The 23188-nt window shown below is 64.9% G+C and overlaps 2 protein-coding genes across 5 annotated transcripts in view; one reads left to right on the forward strand and one right to left on the reverse strand.

Moving 5' to 3' along the window:
• STX18 (syntaxin 18) overlaps nucleotides 1-1660 on the forward strand; it is an 89807-nt gene extending 88147 nt beyond the window's left edge. For all 4 annotated transcript variants that reach the window (XM_036227495.1, XM_016161217.2, XM_016161216.2 and 1 more), the window contains exon 11: nucleotides 463-1660. In XM_036227495.1, the coding sequence (XP_036083388.1) occupies nucleotides 463-558 (96 nt within the window). In that variant the 3' untranslated portion in view covers nucleotides 559-1660. The remainder of the gene's footprint in view (nucleotides 1-462) is intronic.
• On the reverse strand, nucleotides 1416-23188 carry NSG1 (neuronal vesicle trafficking associated 1). The gene is made up of 5 exons (XM_016161218.2): nucleotides 23108-23188; nucleotides 22617-22771; nucleotides 19180-19296; nucleotides 6771-6881; nucleotides 1416-2574 (listed from the first exon to the last, which is right to left on the reverse strand). Exons 2-5 carry the CDS (start codon nucleotides 22743-22745, stop codon nucleotides 2374-2376), a joined length of 558 nt encoding a protein of 185 aa, XP_016016704.2. The 5' UTR covers nucleotides 22746-22771; nucleotides 23108-23188; the 3' UTR covers nucleotides 1416-2373.

Genomic DNA, 23188 nt, shown 5'->3' on the forward strand with positions numbered 1-23188 from the left:
CTGGACTTAGGGTGCCGCTGGGGAAGCCCTGGGCACTGTGTCTGGGGCCACCACAGCTGACTGTGAGTGGGCCGTGTCTTCTGAGCATGGTCCCCTGGTTTGGGCTGCTGTGGGACCGTCCTGGGCCCCCTCCACCATGGTGTTGCTGGGGACGCCAGCCGGGGCAGGCAGCTCTGACCCAGGCACAAAGGGGAGCCGCGCTGGGGTGTCGGCTTCCCGGGACAGTTGTGCGGGGCCGCCGAGGAACGGTCACCGGGGAGGGAGGTGCCACCTGTGTGTCTGCTCGCGGGGTTCACGCCGCCTCTGGTTTGGCTTGGTCATCAAGCCGCCTGCCCAGGGTGCGGGGGGGACGGGGCGCGCAGTTCCAGCCGCGGCCAGGGGCGTGCGTGCGGTCAGCGGGGGGCCCCGAGGGCCTCGCCCGCCGGCCCGCGGGCTGCACATGCCTGTGCCCCTGTCCCCCAGGCCATCAAGAACAACGCGGGCTTCCGAGTGTGGGTGCTCTTCTTCCTGGTGATGTGCTCCTTCTCGCTGCTCTTCCTCGACTGGTACGACAGCTAGCCGCCCCGCCGGCGTCGGGCAGCAGTGACCCGCTCTCACCAGAGCCACGTGGGGGGAGGGGGGCACCCAGACGGTGAACCCAAATGGAAAATGGTCTGTGGCAGTGATGGGGGGGGGGGTGGGGGGGACGCCTGCCCCTCCCTCCCAGGGCTTCGGAAAGATCGCCGGGTAATTGCACCAGAAACGATCCTGTCTGCGTTCTCCTGAGGCTCCCTGCCGGCCCGAGCTGTCAGTGGCCGCCGCCCACTCCTCCGGCACTGCTGACCACACTGCTGCCCCGCGCCTGTTCCTGACCGCAGGCGGGGGGCCCCGGAGGAGAGGGCGCCGTGGGAGGGTGGGGCCTGGGCACCCGCCCTCCTGGGAGCATGACGGGAGCGAATGCCTGCGTGGGACGGCACAAGCCGCGAGCCGCGTCCACGCAGACGGCGTCCCGTGTCGGCAGGGCCACCGCCGCGGGTGTGCACGGCTCCGCCCCGCTGCTCGCTGTGCTGGCGGCGACAGCCACGGGCGCCCGGGCTCTGAGTGTGCACAGGGAAAGCGTCTGGAGCTCCACGTGCAGAGTTCGCGGTCAGCAAGGCGCACGTCTGGGAAACACGACGGGGCTCGGCGCCGTGACTGTGCACGGACGTGTGCGGGGACCTGGCCCGCGGCCTCGCACCGCGTGACAATGGCGCACACGGCTGCCCCGGACGAGAGAGGCGGGCAAGCAGCTCATCGCACGAGGCGGCAGTGGAGTTGGCCGTGATCACCATGCTTGTTCGCAACGCATCTTACACTACACCGTTTATTTTTGATCTAAAAAACAGCGAAACTTGACACGTCCACCAGAAACAATACATTCAAATAACATGGAAGGAAATGTCTGAATATCTTTGTTCTATTTAATTGTCTTACACACTTAGTTTATCTAATGGGCAATTTTGTAAACATTTAATGTCAAGATTCAGATCGAAACAATTTTCTTACAAAGGTTGTGAGTTGAAATGTCGTAACTGGACTCGCGAGGTGCCGCACAGCCCCACCCCCCACCAGCCTTTCCTGCCCGCTGCTTACCCTGGGGGAGCTACGTCTGCTCCCCGAAATAAAATCAAAGTGGCCTTGGCTCACCGGCAGTTACGTTTCCACCTTTCCCACCCAGCTAATTCTTTAAGCGCCCACTTGCTAACACGTGCAGATTTGTCCTTAAGGGAGTGAGCGAAGGGGCCCGCGGGGTTCCCGTCCTACCAGCCTGTCGCAGCAGACGCGCGCCCTGCAGGGAGACGGAGCCCAAGGCCATGCCTCGAGGCCCCTCACCTCGCGTGCTTTGCCACCAGCGACATGCGCTCGAGCGAAACACAGCCCGCCAGAGACCGAGGGCATCTGTCCTTCCTTCTGCACACACGCGCGCTCACCGCGCCATCTGACGGGGGGCGGGGGGGGGTGCAGCTGCTCTGAGCAAAGCAGGGGGTCGGTCTAGATACGCTAGGGTGTGCGGTCTGCGGACCGGCAAGGGCTGTGAAACGGTGAACTCCACGAATGCCCCATTCGTCCGGAGTCTGAGCCCCTCGCACATCCGGGGTGCCTTTATTTTTGACCGCGTCGCACAAATCCCAGCGACGGAGCTAAATCGAGATCCCTTACCGTGGAGAGCGGCGTCGGGGCGCGCGGCCCTGTGCCCGCGGCGGGCCCGCAGCGCGCCGCGTTGCGAAGCAGCGTTAGCAGACGGAAGCGGCGGCACCAAAAATGAGTGACCTCTAAATTACCGGTAATTATTTTTGATGAAATGTCCCTCCAAGTCCCTTCGTCACCTTCGGACCGCTAGGCACCTGCCCCTCGCTAAGCCGACTTCTCCGCGGCTTCAGTCTCCTGCTCGGACAGCTTCTCTTCCGACAAGACCGACATCCAGGGCGACAGCGAGCGGCCGGCGCTCTGCTTGGCCAGGTTGTAGTGGTTTACGACGGCGTAGAACCTGTCCGGGGCGTGGGCGTCCTGCTCCGCGTAGTAGGCCGCCAAGCCGTCGGGGATGCACTGGGCGTTCTGGAAGACAAGGGGCCACTGAGGCGCGGGACGGGCGAGGGGGCACCCGGCAGGTCCTCGGCGCGCGCGGGCCCTCACGTGTGGCCCAGGGACCACCTGACCCGGTCTGTCCCGACAGGACCGCAGCCGCGGCTGACGAGGCGTGACGGAGCGGTGCCTTCCCACCTCGCTGCGGTCTCACGCCTGCCGTCCGTCCGTCAGGCTAGGACACGAGAGATCTGACACGTCCAGCAATGACACACACGATGAAGGGAGTCAGGGAGTCAGGGCCGTCTGCGCCCCGCCGGGTGACAGGCGGGGGGCAGAGGGCCCAGAGAGGACCGTGATGGGGCCGCCGGCGACGATGGCTGGGCCCTCGGGCCCAGCCGCACCCTAAGGGCCTGTTGTATGACCACGCACAGCGAGAAGTCACCAGGGACCCCTAGAGGGCACACTGGGGTGGGGGGCTGTCCCCAGCAGTTGCCCCCTAACAAGCGGCTTTGTCCCGATAGGCCACAGAACCGACGGGGAGGGGAGGGGGGCTTCAGATGGCAGGAAACACCCAAGGTCACAGGTGAGACTGTCGTGCAGGCATTTTGCCGGGGGACCAGTGCACAGCTCTCACGAGCTTGTGCGGCCTGGGGCCCAAGGCTGCCTGTCCCGTCCGCCCAGAGGCGACAGTGCCCGGCCTGGTCCGGCCCTGCCCCCCGAGGTGGCACCGCTCCTGGGTCCAAGGCAATGGGGGGCGGGTGAAGGATGCGGCCTGGTTTCGGGTAAGGGGGCTCAGGCTGCTGGGGTCTTGCAGGGGGTTTAAAGTCAGGCGCGGCAGCAAGCCCCTGCGCCCCGTCCCCTCGAGGGCCTGTGGCGCTGCCATGGCTGTGTCCCTGCTGGTGTTGCTACAGCGACCCCGAGGTGAGTGACCGCCACTGCTCCGGGGAGGAAGGAAAGTGAGACGCTCGTGCCTTCCCCCTCAGCCCCGCGGAGGATCCATCCTCCTCCTCCTCAGCTCACCGAACCTGAAATGGAAGGGTCACAAACACCTGCCGGCCCCCTGGGGCACGGAGAGCTATTTCCAGAAGGAAATGACAGGGCCGGCAGCGTGTTCACCACCCGGCGTCTCAGCGGGCGGGCGCTGGGAGGAGCTGGGAGAAACCAGGAGGAACCGCTCGGCTTCGGAGACAGGCCCGGTGAGCGGCCGCGTCGCCTGGAGTTCAGGGTCTCTGAGCCTCAGTCTCCTCATCTTTAAAATGGGGCTGACGAGTCACCTCCCAGGCCACTGCGAGGACTACAATCAACACACAGTAGCTCAGGGGAGAAGCCAGGACGTGCCCAAGGTCACAGTGGACAGAAAAGAGAGAAGCCGGAAGGGGCAGCGGTGAGGCGAGGCCCGTCACCCAGCGTCCTGGCCCCGTGCTGGGAGGCTCGGGCCCTCTGCAGAGGCAAACAGTCCCCTGGGCCCCACAGCCCAGGGAAGGCTCTGCAGCCCCCAGCCGGCACTCTGTCCTCTCCAGCTGCTACTTGCCACCTGAGGCAGCTGCCACCGCTGGGCAGCGAGCGGCTCCACTCGGGGCGGGGACGTGGCCTCCAGGCGCCCAGGCCAGGGGGCATCACGGACTCAGGGTGGGGCCCCCAGGCTGCGAGAAAATGCTGGGGGCTGCGCTGGGGGCTAGTGGTGGGCAAGACCCCAGGGAGGTGGGGGTCCCGGGGGACACACAGGAGCTGCTAAAGGTGGGGGGCTCCCTGGGAAGCTGCAACCCAGCCCCCTTGCCGCCCCCATGTGGCTGGACTCTGAGGGCTGCACGTCACCTGTGGCGGGCCTGGGGCGGTCACCAGCCCCTCCCTGCACCTCGTCCCTGAGCCAGAAACTAAAACAGGCAGACGGGTGAGGCAGTGCAAGAAGCGAGTTCCCAGCGGCCCCGGCGCACGGGCTTCCGCGCTACGTCCTCCTCGAGCCCCGCTGAAGGAACACGTGTCGGGGAGTCCACAAGGAGCACCCACGCGGAAAGCCTACAGCGTCGGGGGCCACTTCCCCGCTCGTAAATACTCAGAAAGCCAGCATCCTCCCCGGCCCACACCTGCCTCTCAAATCTGCCTGGTAACACCTTGCTCGGGGCCCCCTGGAAGTGGCCAGTGGCAGAGGCCGGCTCAGCAGCACCCCGTCCACACGGCGGCGCGGGGGACACAGGCGCCTGGGCCCGGGGGTCAGTGGGACCGGCCCGGTCTGTCCTCACCACCCCAGTGGCTCACCTGGCTCATTCAGATCCCAGCCCATAGGAGCCCTGTGGAAGAGGGGGCCCCAGGGAGCTCCCAGAGCAGGGGCCCGACCGCTCCGTCCTCACCCTGTTCCCAACAGCCACGCGGGAGGCCACGCTTAGTGCACACGGAACGTGTAAATGAGTCAGTGCCGAGCGTATGCGTGGGCCGCGGGGCGTGGCCCGGGCAGGACGAACGTGTGCGTTGCGTGTTCCTGCTGGTGAGCGGGGCACAGGGCCTCCCGCAGTCAGAGGCCTAGGTGTGGGAGCCCCTGTGCGCTGAGTCCACCTGCGCTACATGCGCACACACACACATGCACACATGCGCACGCATGCACACGCATGCACGCACACGCATGCACACACGCATGCGTATGCATGTGCACACGTGCGCACACACATGCACATGCACACAGGAAGGAGGGAGGGTCTGTCGCCAACACCCACGCCCCCCCCCTTCCTCCGGCTTTAGCCAGGGCCCGTGGGACACTGACCAGCAGTGCCCGGCCCTCCCAGCTGCGTTGTCCAGGAAGGACCGCCCCCCCCCACCGCCATTAGAGGCCAGCGGAAGATGCCGAAGTCCCAGGAGACGCATCCAGACCTCTGCCCTCCCCAAGCTAGCTGTGCTCCAGGGTCCCCTGCAGGCGCCCACCCCTCTGGCCCTGCTGCCTCTGAGAACGAGGGCCCCCTCTCCCGACTCCACCTGGCCCAGGCGCCGAGCCCACTCCTCCTCCAGGCGGAGAGGACGAGGCGGGAAGGAGCCCCGGCCCCTCCTGGGTGCGCTGCCCCGTCTCTGTGAGCGGTCTGTCTGGACACGGACATCGGCCCCTCCGAGCCGCCCGCTCTGAGCCAAGCCCTCACCTCTCCGTCCTCTGCCTCCCAGGTTCACTCTTCCAGTCTGACGTCACGCGGGTCCCCCCTCGGTCCCCGGTACCTGACCCGTCCAGACCCTCGCCCCTCCCCTAGGCCGCAGCAGCAGCCTCCTGGGTCATCTCCCGGCCTCCTGTCGCTCCCCTCCGACCTCCGGCCTCCCCAGGCCGCCCAAGTGACCATGCCATGACTTCCGCTGCCCCGGGGGCCTTTGCCAGGCACTCGGGTCTGGCCACAGCCGGCTCATCTCCCATTGCCTCCCACCACCAGGCCGGCCCCGGCACGCCCTCCCCGCCCCTCCCCTTCCCCTGGCTCAGCCTTGCGGCCTGCAGCGTCTGCCCATGGGCTCACTTAGTCAGGGCCAGCCCCCCCCCCCAGAGCCCCCTGGGTCAGCTTCGTCTAAACTCGTAAGCTTCCCAGCTGACCCCAAACTCTCCAGCGCCAGCCCGAGATGTGGACAGCGCCTTGTTGAAGGGTGAGAGCTTCTCTCTGCCTGGCTGTGCCTCCCCAGCCCCCAAAGCGTCCTCACAAGCTCCCTACTCAAGCTCGACCGCCCTTCCAGAAGCCGCGGCCCCCACCCGGCTCTGCGTTTCCACGTCCCGTGCTTGCTGCTCTCGACTTGGTCTACAAAGCCTCCTTGTTTCTCCTGAGAACGTCAGAGCTTCACAAAGCCGGCCCTTTACCTGACGGGCTCCTGCTGTGTGCCAGGGACAGGAGCAGCAGGGACCTGCACGTCCTGGCAGGCGCAACGCGCACTTGGGGGGAGGAGCGGCAGCCTCACGGGAGCCCCCGGTACCCCGGATGGAGGAGGAGCAGGGCCAGGGAGGTGGATTCCAGCCTCGCCTGCTACCTCGGCAAGCGCCCTGCCTCCCTCACATGGGCGACGCCCAGACCGAAGCCACCAGTGCCCAAGGACAGACCAAGCCTTTCCTCGCGCGCTGGGCTCTCCTGCTGTGATTTCAGAGACGCCAGGCCCGGGGAGCTCAGAACGGGGACACGCAGCCGGGAGAGGGGCGGGTGCCAGCCCCGCAGGTGCTGCGAGGTCACGGGGCACAGGGCGGGGGTGGGGGGCGGCGGGGGCAGGGCGGGCTTTACCTTGAGGATGGACCCATCAGGGCACAGGCGTTCGTGCTTGTACACCTTGTACACCACCAGGAAGACCACGCAGGTGAGGAAGGCCAGGGCGAAGAAGACCAGCACGGACACCTGCGGGCAGAGGCGGCGTCAGGGCGGCCGGGCGCATGCGCACACGCGTGCACGCCGGGAGGCACGGAAACGGGGAGCCCGGGGGGACTAGGGGCCAGCAGGTCGCTTTCCCCCGGAGCGCTCTGTGTACGTCCGTGCGTCGCCCTTTACTGTACTGGTAGCTACGTCGGCATTCCAGGCCCCGCGTGGGGAGCTCGGGGTACAGATGTGACCAAGCGGCATGGGCACCCGGACACGTGACTGACGGTCTGCCCGTCTGGCTGCCGCCGGGCGCCGAGGTGATGCAGCAGCCGCCGGCTAATCAGCTGCTCCGCAGACGTCCCCGGAGACCTGGGCGCCGGGCCTGCCCTTGAGCCGGGACCAGCGGAGCAGGAAGGGCAGGGCCCGGGCCCCCCTCGGCCCTGCCCCCGCCAGCGTCCCGTGTGCTTGGTGTGCGTCCCCTCCCCAGAGGGCAGTCTCTGTGAGCGCAGGGGCTCGGCTTCCCTCACCGCTGCGCACGGAGTGGCCAGCGGGGTGTGCGTCGCCCGGCCCGTGGCACGGGCTCGGCTAACGCTGGCGGACAGACGCCAGACAGAGCGAGACGAGCACGGAGGTGGGGGGTCCCACCCCGGCTGAAGGACGAGGGGTATGGGGGCTAAAGGCCATTGGGCCTGGGCCTTGCCGGTGCTCAGGGTCTGCTGGGAGCCGCCTGGCGGGGGCAAGAGCCTGTCCAGGGGCCCAAAGGGCCTGCGGACGTGCGGCAGGTGGTGAGGTGTGAACCCGCCCACGGACGGACGGCCGCCCCGCCCTGGCGAGCAGAGGGACGGCTTTCAGGGAAGGGGGCAGGCAGTGGGGCGCTGGCACAGGGCAGGGGCTGGCACCCGTGAGCCCCTCACCCCACCTTCCCCACCAAGGCCCCCCACTGGCCACTCACAGCTCCACAGCCACCAGGAGGCTACAGGAGACCGGGGTGAGCCCCCAGCGCATCTGGGGAGACCCTTGGGCACCGTGCAGTTGGGCCCCGCCCCCACCTGTGAGAGGAGAACAGGGCATCTCCGGCCAGGATCCGGGGTGACCTGCGAGATGTGCGTGAGAACCTGGTGACAAACTGCACAGCATGTTCGCCCGGAAGGCGGGACGCTGTGGGACATCGAAGGCCACCGTGGGCAACTCTCCCGCCCTCCGGGGCCCCGTCGCCCCCTCACCCAGGGTCGGCGCGGCCACCGGGGTCCGAGCCCCCGAAGGTGTCTTGGAGCCGCAGCCCCGCCCCACCCCCACCTGTGACGCAGTCCGGAGAAGGAATGCGCTGGGGGAAGGGCCCTGACGTCTACCAGGGCCCGCCGGCGTCCACGTGGTCACTGTGCCCCGTGCCCTGCCCTGTTTCCCAGGCTCTGCATCTCCAGGGCTGGAGTCACCGGCTGTGTCCTGGCTACTGCGGCCCGGCCAGGCCCGGCCAGCCGGCAGCTCAGAGCGGAAAGCCGCGGCCTGTCATGCAGGGCTGGGCCCACCCAGGTGCCCTCCCGCCCTGCCCACCCTCCTCCAGCCCGGCCTGCTGCTCCCCCTCCCCACGTGGCCACCTGCCACCTGCCACGCCCACCCCGGCTTCAAGTCCCCAGCCAACCCCGCCACTTCCCCAGCTCACTCTCGCTGTGGCCTGGATCCCACCCTCCCGTGCCCTCACCCAGGGGACAGCCCCTCACAGCCCCCGGCAGGCGAGAAGTCTCAGAGTCACCGCTGATGAGGCCCTTCCTACCTGCGTCTACATCCCAGCGGTCCCTGTCCCTTCCTGTGACCCCTGGACTGTCAGGGCCACGACCCTAAGGACAGAGAAGCTGCACAGCAAAGAAAGGATCCGCGGAACGAAAAGGCAGCCGATCGAATGTGAGCAAATATTTGTAATAAGGAGTTAATACCCAAAGCACATAAAGAACTCATACAATGCAAGAGCGAAAAAAACAAGCAAAAGAAAGACTAAAAGCAACCCTGTTTTAAAAAGTACGCAGAGGATCCCAATAGACATTTTTCCAAAGAAATGCACATGGTCAACAGCTATGTGAAAAGATGCTCGATGTTACTGATCAGGAAAATGCAAATCAAAACCACAGTGACATATCCCCTTACGCCTGTCAGGACGGTTGCTGGCTATTAACGGACAAGGGATGACAAGTGCCCACGAGGGTGCGGGGGAGGGTAGGCCGCGTGCCCAGCTGGCGGGGGGTGCCAACCGGTGCGGCCCCGACGCATCACACATGGAGGTTCCTCAAGGATTAAAAATAGAGCTACCATACGGCCCAGCAGTCCCGCTTCTGGGTATTTACCCGAAGAAAATGAAAACACGAACTTGAGACGACATCTGCACCCCGGGGTTCGCCACAGCAGTGTTTACAGCAGCCGGGACGCAGAAGCCGCCGAGCCGCCCGCCCATCGACGGCCGTGCCCCAGGCGCACGTGGTAATGATTTTGCAACACATTCAGGCACTGACTCATTACGATGCACTCCTGAAAGTAACAGAGCTTTATGCCGATGACATCTCAATAAGAGAAGAACGTGATCTCAGGTCCTGGGGAGACGAGGCGCCCTTAAACCCGCCCGTTGAATGTGGATGCCACAGCCTCGGAGTTTGGCTCAGAGCACCCCACTGCTTAGGTTTAAAAAGAGCCCGCGGCTCTCCCCGCGGGGCTGTGGGGAGCCACTTCCTCGGGGCGCTCCTCCTGGAACCCCACCTGGGCCTTTCACCCAGGACTCCAGGGGGGCCTGGTGACCGAGGAGCTCACAGAACCCAGAAATGAGGAGGTGACAGTCCCCGGAACAGTGTGGGGAGAAGGGTAAAGAGAGAAATCCCCGGAGAGTCAGCGGAGAGCACCTGGCATGGCAAAGCCCCGCCCCCACGCCTCAGCCGCCGGCGCATGCTCAGACCTGGGACACGCCCCGCGGCTGGAAGACCCCCGTGGGCTCTCGACCCGTGAGTAGCGTGGTGTCCCCTCTGGCTATCACGGCCCGAGAAAACAGCCACGGCCTTTCCAGGAGGATCCCAGCTCTGCCGCCTGCCACCTGGGTGGCTGAGCAGGCTGCCTGCGTACCCCATCTCTGCAGAGGGGACGGCGCCTCACGCACGGTTCACCGGAATGACAAGGCATCAAGGGTTTGCGAGCACACTGTCAGCCCCACGCGCAGCGGGCCCGTTATGGGCTGAATTGTGCTCCACCCTCCCCCTGAAAAAATGCATAAGTCCTACCCTCTGGTACCTGCGACGGTGAACTCATTTGGAAATAGGGCCCTGGCAGATGTGATGAGGTTAAGGTCATTAGGGTGAGGTCAGTAAGACTGTGTCCTTACAAACAAGGGACGTTCGGACACACACAGGGAGAGCACCACGTGAAGACAGAGGGCCGGGCGGACACGTCGCCAAGCCGAGGAACGCCGCAGACTGCCAGCAGCCCCCCGAGACCAGCCAGAGGCAGGAGGAGTCGCCCCTGCAGGTTTCTGGGGGGGGGGGGCGGCTCTGCCGACGCCTGGACCTTGGACGTCCGGCCTCCAGAACTGAGACGATCGGCTGGTCAAGCGGTGCCGTCAAAGCTGGCAAACCTCATCACAGCGGCCGGAGCCAATGCTGGGACAGAGCCCTTAATGTCACGGTGCTTCCAGGGGGGCTCGGGGCTGGCACGTGTCCGCTGAACGTGTTCTCTCTGCCGTCACCTCTGTCCCCACATGCCACACGGCATGGCCTTCTCCCCGCCTCACCCATCAACGCCCAGGCTGGGCCCCCTGCCTCCAGGAAGCCTCTGGAACGTTCCATCCTCTCCGGACACCAGTGGGGCAGCTGGGAACCACGGGAGCCAGCATCTCCTCCTAATTCAAGTGTGTCCCAGTGTGGACGGTTTCATGAACCTCCCGCCCCCTCCAAGAGACAACCGGGAATATTCTAGAAGCGTGACATTACTTAGCCAGGCACACTTGTTTTCTCCAGGCCAGGAAGCACCCTTCAGGCTTGGTCTACACTGGCACGCCGTGACTGTAGGTGTCTGTGAGAGCCCCGGCCACCCAGCGGCTCCACCTGCCAGCCGATTCCAAGACGCTCCAGTCAAAGACGAACCAGCCGTTACTGTCCCACGTGTGTGCAGCCCTGGGGTGGAGGCCGCTCGGTAAACACACGCCATGACTCTGGAAAGGACACAGGGGGAACTCCAGGGGACCCATGCCGGGTCCCCCGCGGGGCACAGCCAGCCGTCACCACACGACGTGGACCCCACTCCACGCCACGCTGCAGCATCGGACCAAGAAAGATGCTCCGGGACCATCGATCCCAGCACCCGCCTGCACACGTGATGAAGACTCACTCACTGGAGGGGCGGCGGCTTCACGCCGGGTCCCAAGAGCCCCGGACGCGCACGAGCAGCGGCCATGTGCGAGGGCCGAGTCTGAGCACAAAAACGGGGTCGCCCCTGGCTGTGCCAGAGTCACAGGGGCTTCGAAGGATCCCGACACCCGGACCCACCCACGGCTGTGACCACGAGGACATCAGGGCACACCCAGACCCCGGTATCCCTGGAAACTGCACCCCCCACACCCCTCCTGAGATCCCGGAAGAGGGAGATTCTACCACGGAGAGGCTGGGAGGTGGGAGACGCTGTGCCCCAGGCCCTGGGCGCCCCCCCGCCCTGGCTTAAGGGGGAGGAACGGGCTCTAGAAGCTGGAGGAGGCGCCAGGGGGGAGTGCAGCCCCGCCCACACCCCCGACAGGACGTCTGGCTCCGGCTCGAAGAATAAACGTGCTACCCGGGAACCAAACTCCGCTTGACAGGAGCCCATCTCCCCACGCCGGGCGCGGACGCCCATGCATCTGGCAGAGAGGAGGTGCCCCCCGACTGCTCAGCGGGTGAGAGTGAATGGAAGCGCTTGGCAGGCAGCCCAGCTCCCAGTGACACTCACAGAGCCACCGCAGAGCGTCCGCAGTCACGTGGACCACGGACAGTCTGCAGAGGCACCGTGTGTCGGGGCTTTGCTAAGCAGATGGTCACACGCGGGAAGGAGGTGGGACCCGGCCCGGGAGAGCCCGGGTGGGTGGCCGGACCGGGCCTGACCCCACGCCTGTCGCCTCGGGGTGGGGCTGCGGGGCCAGGGTGCTTCAGCGACCTAACCAAATGGGTTTTAACTTTAAAAACCAGGAAGAAAAAAATAACGTAATGATAACGAACACATAATAAGAAGACGCTCATCTTCAGACGAAGGCTGTCGTAAGATAAGGCTCTTTTAATTTTTTAAGGAGTAAGAGGCCAACCATGTACCTCGGGCCCCGAGGCCTTGCCTTCCTCCCCCTCCAGGGTCCCTAGTGGCTGGACGTCCTCAGGAGATGTGACAGTGGCCACCTTGGCATGTCCCTTGCCCCCATCATGTCAGCCCGGGTCTCAGCCGAGCAGTGTCAACACATCACAGCACAGGGTGAAACTGTGAAAGGAAACGGGGTGATGCCGGGCGGACCCCCCGGCCGCGGCCGAGACGGGGAGATGCCAGGCAGACCCCCCGGCCGTGGCCGAGAAGGCTCCAGGAGCGGCATCCGGGTCTGAGAGGAGGAGGAGAGACGCGGACGGACAGGGCTGTGCCAAAGGATGCAGCGTGTTCAGCCAGTGCGGCCGGAGCATCCCGTGTCATGCGGGGGAGGGGACAGGGCCTGATGACGAAGGCCCCTGCGCGCCACACCGGCCCCTTGGCTCTCGGCGGCCACGACGCCACTGCTGTGTGCGGTGGGCGCTGACCCAGGCCGGGGCGGGCGGCGAGGGAGCCCGGCGCAGGGTCCCCACCACGTCTGTGCCGCTGACCGCGGCACCCAGGTGAAGCCTATACGTCCTCCTCAGAATCATGCGTGAAATGCATACAACACTGCACCTACGACTGCGAAGAGAGCCAGCTATGTCGAAAAACTATTATCAAAAAAATAGCGAAAACGTAGACTTGCGGTGTGACATCATGTGCTTCCTTACTAACACACCTAATAACGAGATCTCAGAAACACTGTGATTTCCAAGGAATGACGAAGGCACACACTCCTCAAGACCTTGGCAACAACTGCCACAGGACGCGGCAGACCCTTAAGCCCTGCCGAAGGGAATTAAAGAGACCCAAACGCACGGAAAGACGACCCGTGTTCACTGTTAAGGTGACGGCCCTGGCCTGCAGATTCGACGCGGTCCCTGTCAAAAGCCCACAGCCTTGTTTGCAGAAACGGACTTACAAGGAAGGGACCCTAAAGAGCTAACGCAATCTTGAAAAATAAGTTAGAGAACTTACCCTTCCCGATATCAAAACTTATTACAACGCCACAGCCATCGAAACACGGTGGTCCTCACATAAGAACAGCCGTACAAGGCAATGGAGTAGACCGAGAGCCCAAAAATAAAGGTGTGTGTCCACGGCCAACGGATTTCCAACAAGGGTGCCAAGACCATCCACTGGGGCGAGAAGAGTGTCCCCGGTTAACGGCGTGGGGAACTGCGCATCTATATGCGCAGGAATGAAGTTGGACTCTTACCTCACACCGCTTGCCACAGTGAACTTGAAATGGAATTAATCCCTAACTATAAAAGCTAGAGCCATAGAATTCTTAGAAGGGTTAAATCTTCGGGACCTTGGATTTGGCAGTGGTGTCTGAGGTACGCCACCGAAAGCAGAGACGGCAAAAGAAACGATAGTTGAACGGCACTTCGCCGGCGTTAAACGACTGTGGGCGTTAAAGAACGCTATTAAAAACGTGAAAAGACAGCGCACGGAACGGCAGATTTATCTGCAGATGATGGGTCGGATAAGGGTCCGGCTTCCAGGATCTACGAGTAACTCTTACGACTCAACAACAGAAAGACGAACAGCCCAATTAAGAACGGGAGAGGCCTTAAAACAGGCATTTCTCCGAAGGAGAAACACAAATGGCCAGAGGCGCAGGAAGAGACGCTCAACATCGTTAGCCACCAGGGAAATGCAAAAAAACACCACAACGAGATGCCACCGACCCCGCTATGATGAACAAACCAAGCGAGCTGCGGGCGAGCTGCGGGGAGCCGGGAGAACCGGAAGCTCCTCAGCACGCTCCGCGCGGAGTCGCCACGTGAACGAGCAACGCCACGCCTGGGCACGCCATCGGCACGACGGAAAACGGGTGTTCGCGCAAAAACGCGTCCACGGATGTTCACGGCGACACTGTCCGCACCGGCCGCACGTCCAGCGGCAGGCGAGCAGAGCGCAGCACACCCTGCCGAGGGCCGACGGGCCGACCCACGCCGCTGCAACGCGGAGGAGCCCCGAGCGCGTCGCCCCACGCGGGGGAAGCCGGTCGCGGGGGCCCGCGCCTGCGGGTCCGGGGCTCCGAAACGTGGACGGGGGGTTCTTCAGACTCACGAAGCAGGCCGGTGGCCCCCGGGGACGGGGAAGCCGGGGGTGACGGCCCACCAAGGGGGTCTCTTCTTGGGGTGATGAAAACGTTCCGGAACTAGGCAGAGCTGATGGCTGGACATGGCGAATGTACCGATGTCAGTGAACGGAACACTTTAAAATGCCAAATTTCATGTTGCGTATACTTTACCACAACACACACAAAAAAAGAAAAACAAAGAAAAGAGAAAGAAAATACAGGCGGGAGGCCGGGGTGCTGAGGGCCTGGTGGACGCGGGCCTGGTGGACACGGGCCGCAGCAGCCCAGCCCCGGGGCGGGGGGGGGGGGGGGCTCTGCGGGGCGCTTTTGGGAAAAAACAGCCAGGAATAGATAGCAATAGTAGTGTGCGGGCTGAGGGGAGCACTTTCCAGGGAGTTTACGAGGAGGGGACCTTGTGTCCGAGTCGCTAGCCCCGGCACCCCCAATGCACGGTGCCCCCCGTCACCCTCAGAAGGGTCCTGGCCTGGGCCACTCGCCTTCCACGGCCCTGGTCCGCGTACTGGGTTCTCCGCATGTCCGCCGTTGGCTGGGGACTGGGCAGCACCCCGTTTTCTAGACAAGGGGCTTGAGTGGCATTTGACTCTGCTGTGCTCCCATCTGCTCTTCCGGGCTTGGGGTCTCCTCCCGGCTGGGGGCCTCCTGGGGGTCACTGCCCAGCGGGGCTGGGATGCTCTGCAGCGCGGACCGCGCCCGCGGGGCTGGCTGTTGTGTGGATGCCTCTGAATTCCACTCCTGCCCCTGGCTCGCTGGGCGACCTTGAGCCTGTCCCTTAACCCCTCTGACCTTAATTCCCCACCAGCAACACAGGGACTTCAAGGTCAACCTTCAAGACTGTCTCTCAGGTGGGCGGAAAGGGGCCTGGTGGAGCTCGGGGCGCGGCAGGCCCTGGGTCGATGGCGGCTGGGTTATTCTCATCCCGGTCTGTCCTGCCGCCCTCGGGGGAGGGGACAGGGAAATGTGATTTCTGCTGAGTAACGCAGTGAGGGAAAAAAAAAAAAAAAACCTTGAGAAAATAAGATGAATCCCGACGTCTTCGCGTGCTCACAGCACCAAATATTTTCGTATCCACAGAAAAGTGAACACACAGACACGCCCCCCGAGACGCCTCAACGGAGGTGTCGCCTGGCTCCAAGCGCAGCCCCCACTCTACCGCCAGACGCCCCAACCTTGACACTAGGCAGCCGAATGCCACGAGCCCGCGGCTGCGGGTGAGGGGTGTCCGACCCCCGGTGCTGCACAGGAAGACCCCCCGCCCCCGCCCCACTGAATGCCCGGAAGCACCGTCACCGTTCACAAACATTCCACAAATGTGTCCTGAGACACTCCGGGCAGGGGGGGGGGGGGCTGGGGAAAACAGACGGGTGCACAGGAAGCTCAAGGTCACTGAGGACATGAGACCAAGAGGCGAACCACCCGCGGGAGGCAGAGGCCACCGGCGCCGCAGCGCCGAGTGCAAACGTGCTCTCTCCTCCGGGGATGTTCGCCCAGCTGTGCTGACCTCGACGGACTGCTCGCCCGCAGAGCCGACTTCGGGGTCTCATAACAGCCCCACCGGGCGACGGGTGACGATGGGCGACGGGGTGTGGTTTGCCCACCGGGGCCCTTAACTCACAAAGCGAGGGCGCACGGGGAGCATCGACGGCTCTCGGTCACAGGCCGCCAGAGAGCAAGGGGGGGTGGGGCGGGGAGAGTCCCGACAGGACCTTCCTCTAATCTGCCCAATTACGGCCCCTCTATTGTCCAAGATGGGGGACAGGGTGGTCAGCGGCAGCCCCCGGCATCCCCCTGACACACTGCTCTGCCTGGGCGAGCCCGGACACACAATTAAAAAGCACTGTTTATTCTCAGCATAAACACACCTCCAATTAATGAAACGACGGCTTTCCTCCTTGACGCTCACCTCTCCGGGAGCCTGGATGTTTGCTGCCGCTGGGTGATTCATCCTGCCATTCCCCTGTGGCGGAGCCTCAGGAAACCTGCTCCCCCATCAGTGGTTACCTAGCAACCAGCCTAGCAACCTCGTAGCCAAGAGATTAATCCCCGAGTGATCATCAAGTAACATCCAAAAAGACATCTCGTCTCAAGGATGCCATCCAAAGGTGCACAAAGACGAGGCTCAAAGTGGCCAGCGCCTCGCCCCTGAACCTCACGATTTAGAGACAAAGGGCAACGCGTCATTTACTTGTGGCTTCAGCAGCGGAAAGGCACACCTCCCTTCCTGACATTCACACACGGGGATGGAGAGAGCTGAGGACAGACCCCGAGGCCTCTCTCGGTCACCGAGAGGACAAAGACGTTCTGCCCCCATCGCTGAAGCCCTGACCCCTTTACGCGACAGAAGCAAGCCTCACTGTGTGCATGCCTTCAGAGACGCCAGACACATAACTGGGCAATGAGCAGCCGAGAGAACATTCCAGAAGGGTGAACAGTCGGCCTGTTGAGAAGGCACCGGCCCTCCCGAGCCTGCCCTGACCTCGTGCTGGAACACACCCCATCCATACGGGGTCACCTAGAGAGCACATTCCCAGGGTCCCAGGTCCCTCTGTTAACACCAAACCCCAGGTGGTTCGCCTGCAGTGGCCCCAGGGCACACCTGGAGGACCAGGGCTTCGAGGCCACCTCTCAGCACAGGCCCCACGGCAGGTGGCGGGGAGCCAGGGAAGTCTCCGTCCTCGTTGGGAAGGGCCTTGGAGCAAAGGCATGAGGTGTGGGCAGAACGCAGGTGAGCCCGGAGCCCCGGCCAAGCTGGCCACGCTGCCCGGGTTCCGACCCGCTCCACCGCCCGCCGTGTGGCCCTGGTTCCCTCCCCCAGGTCACCACCTCAGGTCGAGAGGCCTTTGCTTTGAAGGGCCACCCCGCTGGACCGCACTGGCACACTGAAGCGAGGGCCGGGAGCAGCTGCTCAAAGGGAGTGCTCGGAATGGACCCGGCCCACCTGCACGCAGGCTGGGGAGACGGGCTCACGGCAGCACAGTGGTCCACGGGGCACCCCGTCCTCGGACACCCCCAGGAGCGGGGGGCAGGGACAGGAGTCTGCCACCGTGGGCCCTGGGGACGGGCGTGGGTCTCCTGAGCCCTTGAGCTCTGGGCGACAGGGTCGGGTAACCACAGAGGCCCAGCCACGGCTGCTGAGAGGCCTGGTGGCCACTGCACGTCACCCATGGTTTAAACGAGGGACCTGGGGACCTGCATCAGGCGAGCGGGTGGGAAAAGCTCACGTGGACACCAGAGGTGGGGGACAGGGCCTGGCGCCCCGCGCTCGACAGGTAGAGAAAGGGCCGCTCAAGCGCCACGCCCTGGGGGGGGCCTCAGGGCCTGGAGGGCAAAGGTCAAATCAGGGGTGAGAAACCCAGACACACTCGGACATCCAGGGGCTGTCCCACTGGGAACGACAGCTGTCTTGACCTTGAAATTGAGGTCACTTCTGCCTCAAACGGGCACAGACCGGGACAGGTCACGCTGGGCGGCAGCGGATGAGGCCAAGTCCGCTGGCCAGAGCGGAAGAGAGATGCCGACCCCGGCCCATCCGACCTGGCCCCAGCCGTGAACCTCACGGCTCGTGTGAGCGGCCGACCTGGCCCCAGCCGTGAACCTCACCGCTCGTGTGAGCGGCCGAGCCCGGAGCCGTAGGCCTGTGTGTGTCCCCCGTGTACCTCCGGCAAGAACCACGGCCACAGGCCCTTGCGCCCCAAATTCCCCGTCTGTAGAACAGGTTGTACCAACAGCACCTGCCTCTCCAGGGGCTGTGTGGGGAGGTGGGGGTAATGGGCTAACATAACACAAGGACACGTCCCCCCAGAGACACACAGGACTGCAGTCTGACGGGGCCCCTGTGGCAGGCGGGCCGAGGCGCGGCTTCCCCCGCCCCGTGAGGCGGTGGCGAGGAGGAGAGAGGTAAGGTCGGGCCACACCCCGCTTCCCCAGTCACCCCGCAAAGCCCCTCACCTCTCCGGGCTCCGCTCTCATCGCCCGGCCAGTCCCCAGGGGCGTTGTGGGGCTGGAACGGGGTGCCGTGTGCAGGCGTGTGGGTATGCGAGCACCCCAGCATGAGCGAAGGGCTCGCCCGCCCGCGCGGAGGGTGGCCAGAGAGCCGGCCGAGGCCACTCTCCAAGGCCTGACACCGACGTCTCCCACACCCCTTCCGAGCTGGGTGAGGCGCCTTACGGCCTCGTGTTTCCCAAGGAACGAGTTTCCAGATCAACATCCCAGCTCGTCCCTCAACGAACATGGCTGTTCCCACCCTCGGCCTGGCAGCCCCCACCCCACCCCGGTGCAGCAGCTGCTCCCCTGTCCTGTCCCCCCCCCCCGGGGGACCCTCAGAGCAAGCTTCCCGCCCCCAAGCCTGCGCTTGCAGCATCCCGTGTCCGGAAGGCGGGAGGGCCAGCCCCGCCCTCCACACCACGTCGGCGGGCAGCACAGAGGCTGACCGCAAGGGCTGGATCCTGGCCCTGCCACTCTGCGCCTCAACTTCCCCATCTGCAAAGTGGGTTGCCCCAGCAACACGGACCCGGCCAGAGGGCTGCTTGGATGAGCCAGCCCTGGCACTGGGCTTGGCTGACCTGCGTCCAGCAGGCAGTGAGGGCAAGGAGCTGCCCCCCCCCCTAGTTCTGGTCCACGGTCCTGGAGCTGTTAGGTCGAGGTTTCTGTTTGGTAAGCGTGACCTTTGTCTAAAGGAAAGTTCAGGGGTGGGTTTTCCTCGTTATTAAAACCAAGTAATCTGTGATCGTTCTGGAACATGAAGAAATTTTTTAAACCACAAGGTGGTCTGGCGTGGCTGGGATCAGCCCAGATGGACGGTGCCTTCCCCTGGCCCAGCCACTCCCCGGGCCATCGCCGCAGCTCAGGATCCCTCCTGAGGTCCAGCAGCGTCTCACCTGGCCCGCCCCCGGAGCCACTCACCTTAAACCTCTCAGACATGCTGTCAGTGATGCTGACGGTGAACTCGGCTATCTTGGAGATACGCCCTTTGCCTTTCTTGTGGTCGGGTTCATAATCGGTCTTGGTTTTCACGACCACCTTGTCCAGGAGACAGAAGCAAACGTTTGGTCAGTGGTGCGGCCAGACTGTGGGCGACTCTCACGTTCAAAGTCACCATTTCACCAGGAAGTACTTCACTAAAAGAATGAGAAGAGCCGCCACTTCCTGGCAAAATCTTCGTGCCAGGGCTTCAGAGAAATGACTCATCAGTGACCCTGATGACAGCCGTGGGAGGGGAACGTGACAACTGAGGGCCACACAGCCAGCCAGGGTGGCTCCCGACACCTGACGCACGGCTGGTCCCACGGCCCAAAGCCCACGCCGGCCCAGGTGCTGGCACGATGCGTCTGGCTTTGACTGGTCACTACGAGGCCCCATGGGCAAAACCAGGACAAGGAAGGAGCAGGCAGCCAGGCCGCAAGCAAACCGATCTCGGGTCGGTCCCTGTCTGCACCCCACCATCCTCCTCGGCCCCCTACGACAGCCCCCAAAAGCTCCCCTGCTCTTATCCGCCCCCTACTGTGAGGCAGGGATGTCCTTCCAACCAGGAAAGCCGCCCTCGCCCGCCCCTCCCAGCCTCCTCCCTCTGATGCTCACGGCGGCCTCGGCACTGCCCTCACACACACTGCTGCCGGGGACTGTCGGGGGCGTTCGGGAGCAGTGTCCGGGGGTTACACGTCTCCAGTCCCCAGAAACCCACTCCCAGAGCGGGCGCCAGGAAGTGGCTGCTGGACTCGAGGGGACCGGCCGCCCCCAAGCTCTCCTCCCCGACGACAGCACCCCTTCACTGGGCGGTCCCGATTCGGGGAGAAGCCCTCTCTGTGAGGGGGGGACCCGGGGCAGAACGAGGAGAACCCGTCAAGTCAGGACGGTCACCCTTGGGCAGGCAGCTGGAGGGACTCAGCTCAGACTGAGCTGTGACCCCTGGGACCAGCGTCGGGGGGGAAGAACTAGGGGAGAAGGTGGGAGCTACGGCCCCAGGGGCCGCGTGGCCCGTAACCGGCCTCTGGCTGTCCCTCCTCCCGCCTCGGAGGGCCTGCCTGGCGCCATGGTGGCCTGGGTGCCCATCGCTCTGTACCCGTCCTCGGACCCCAAGTGTGCCTGACTAGCTGTGTGACCCTGAGCACGCCCTTGGCCACTCGGAACCTCAATGTCCTCGCCTTGGAAATGGGAACCGGGCCCGTCTCCCTGGGCTACGGGGGGTGGGGCGGGGTTCATGCAGCCCTCGGGCCAGGCCGTGTGCCAGCGGCCTGGGTTCAGTCCGCATCCGCCGCTAACAGGCCAGGTGACCTTGGGAGTCCCTCACGCTCCCTGGCCCTCCGTTTCCACACCCGCGAAAGGGGGTGATAACAGCAGCTTCCTCTGCACGCTAGGTCGTTAAAGGAACTGAGCCTCGGAGCACCGAGACGAGGGCCCGGCGCGAATGTCGGGGGACACCGGCCCTGACACTGCCGCCTGTGCCGCGGCCCCTCCAGAGCCTTGGCGCTCGTCACACCACCTCGGAACAGGTTCCGCGGGCAGCCCGCGGGCACTGCCGCCCCCCCCCCCAGACAGGTGACATCGCCTTCCTGAACCCCAGCTGTGAACAGCCCGTTGCTGCTGTTCCGGCTGAGCCAGGTCTTGCCGGGGAGACACCTGGCTCTCGCGGGCGAGCAGGAGGCCCCGCGTCCGGGAGACCGTGGCCTGTAGCCGAGCGAGCTTGTGCACGGCCTATAAACTCCCTGAGACTCGGTTCCCTCATCTGTGACCTCGAAAATCTTCCAGCCCAGCAGCCCTCGGTCCCTGCTAGAATTCCCGCCTCCGGGGCCTCCCTGTCTGTCGCCCCCTTGTTGGGACACACCCAGAGATGGGAGGCTCGTCACCTGGGGCGGGGGGGCTGCGGAGGAGGCTGCGCACACCTGCCCGGAGCCCTCCCTGAGAGAAGCTGACTGCGGCACACAGTCCTGGAACGGAGACGACTCCGGGGGACAGGAGGGTCAGGCTGAGGGCGAGGAAGCACCTGGCGGAGGGGCTGCCTTGGGCACAGCGTTCGGGCCACAGGCCGCCCCTGCTCTCGGGGTGAGGCCAGAGAAGGTGGGCGCAGGGGGGCCAGGCTGTGCTCACTGCCCAAGTGTGATGCCTAGACAGGGACCAGGAACACAGACTGAGGCCTGAGGCAGCCCCGCCCCTCCTCCGAAGCCGCCTCCCCGGGATGGGCCAGGCCAGGCCGGGGAAGGGCTCTGACCCAGCCCAGGTGCACCGTGTGACCAGCTGATGCTCCTTTCCTGAAAACACCTGGGCCGGCCTTGCTCCTGCCCCCGCCCCCAACACAGACAGGGCTCAGGGGTTGTCGAACCCCTCTGGAGGGCTGAAGGAGCCTCTTAAAGGGCCCACCTGGGGAAATAAAGGAATCCTCTAGAAGAAACGAACCCACAGGAATAACCCCCAGCCCCACGGCGGGCCATCACCAACACACCGAAATAAACAGCCAAGACCGAGTCAGAACCTCCTCGCCAGGGACTAAATGACACCACAGAGGCCAACGCACTTCAGGGGACGAGTGTGCTTGCCGGGGGCCAGGGTCACGGGCGGTGCATTACTCGAGGGTGGCGTGTTACAATGCCATTGTCTAGCCTGTTAAACGTCCTGTTTCCTTGTGTAAGTATTAACTCTTGAAGACATCATCCCTGATGAACCTAAACTACTCGGTTGGGTGCTGCATTTGGCAAAAGAGGGGATTCTTTTAAATTCAACCAAAAAATAAAAAATGAAAAGCGCGCGCACACACACACACAGCCCCACGGCTTTGGGAGGGCTGATGAACGCTGTCCCCAGTTACACTAACGCGGCGGGCTGGGCACGCACGCCGAGATGTCACAAAAGGAACAAAGGAGGAAGAGCGCGCGGGCTGCGGCACCCACGCCAGGCCGGGGAGGGGCGGGTGGGGAGCGTGAGGGGGCGCGCGGCCCCCAAGGGCAAGCAGACAAGCCGCCCCACCGCAGTGGGGCGAGCGGGGCCGCAGCTGCGCCGCCTGCGAACCCGCGAGGGGCGGCGGCGCCCGGGGACCAAGGGGCGGGGGCGAAGGGGTGCGGAGCCGGGGCGGCCGCCGTGGGGCCGGGCACCGCTCCCGGACGAGACGCCCACGGAGACCGCGAAGCGGCCTTTCCCACCGCGTTCCGCGGTCGGCATGAAGCTGTCATCTCGGGCCCCCGGTCCCCCCGATCCAGAATGCCGCCCGGGGGGAGGGACCCCCAGCCCGCCGGTGTCTGTCGCCCCCACTTCGCATCTCCGGCGCGCCAGGCGGGTTTCTTTTGTTGCGGCCGCCGCCCGAGATTTAGGGGTGCGCGCCCCGCAGCGCGGGGCGTGCGGGGGCCTCTCACCTTATCCGGGGGCGGGAACTGCAGCTGATTGACATCGAGGGGCGTCATCAGGGGGATGGTGTCGAAGCCATCCTCCAGCAGCGCCTGCTTGCCGCCCTTCTCCGCGAAATTGTTCCCCAACTTCACCATCGTTCCGGGGGACCTGAAGCCACCGCCTGCGGAGGGAGGGCCGGGCGCGAGTCGCCGCGAGCTGGACCCACCCGCTGTCCCCCCACTCGCGACCCCCGCCTCGTCTCCGGGGAGGGGTCGTGAGGACGCGGCGGTCACGGCCGGGGTTGGGGGGCGGGATGCTGAGCCCTCACAGGCTCTGGCCCCGCTGGACGGAAGCGCAGGGGCGCCCTGCGGCAGGGGCAGGGGGCGCCGCCCTCGCGGGGCCAGCCTAGCCGCGTCCCCGGGCCTGGGCCCTCGCGCCCGGAGCCTCGCGTCCGTCCAGCCCGGGAAGACCAGGTGCCCCGGGCCCCGGGGCCCCGGGCCGCGGCCGCCGCACTCACCCGCGCTCGGCTCCGGCAGCTCTGCGCCCGACGCGCTCGCAGCCTCCGCGCGCGCTCTGCTCGCAGCAAGGGCGGAGGCGG

The sequence above is a fragment of the Rousettus aegyptiacus genome, unplaced genomic scaffold (genome assembly GCF_014176215.1).
Source record: "Rousettus aegyptiacus isolate mRouAeg1 unplaced genomic scaffold, mRouAeg1.p scaffold_m13_p_10, whole genome shotgun sequence".
Classification (NCBI taxonomy): domain Eukaryota; kingdom Metazoa; phylum Chordata; class Mammalia; order Chiroptera; family Pteropodidae; genus Rousettus; species Rousettus aegyptiacus.

Excerpts from the sequence above, each read along its gene's own strand:
- NSG1 (XM_016161218.2), bottom strand. The coding sequence starts at position 22,745 with ATGGTGAAGTTGGGGAACAATTTCGCGGAGAAGGGCGGCAAGCAGGCG. Across the intron at positions 19,297-22,616 it reads AGTTCCCGCCCCCGGATAAG|GTGGTCGTGAAAACCAAGAC; the intron begins GTGAGAGGCCCC and ends CTCCTGGACAAG. Across the intron at positions 2,575-6,770 it reads CTGATGGGTCCATCCTCAAG|AACGCCCAGTGCATCCCCGA; the intron begins GTAAAGCCCGCC and ends CTTGTCTTCCAG.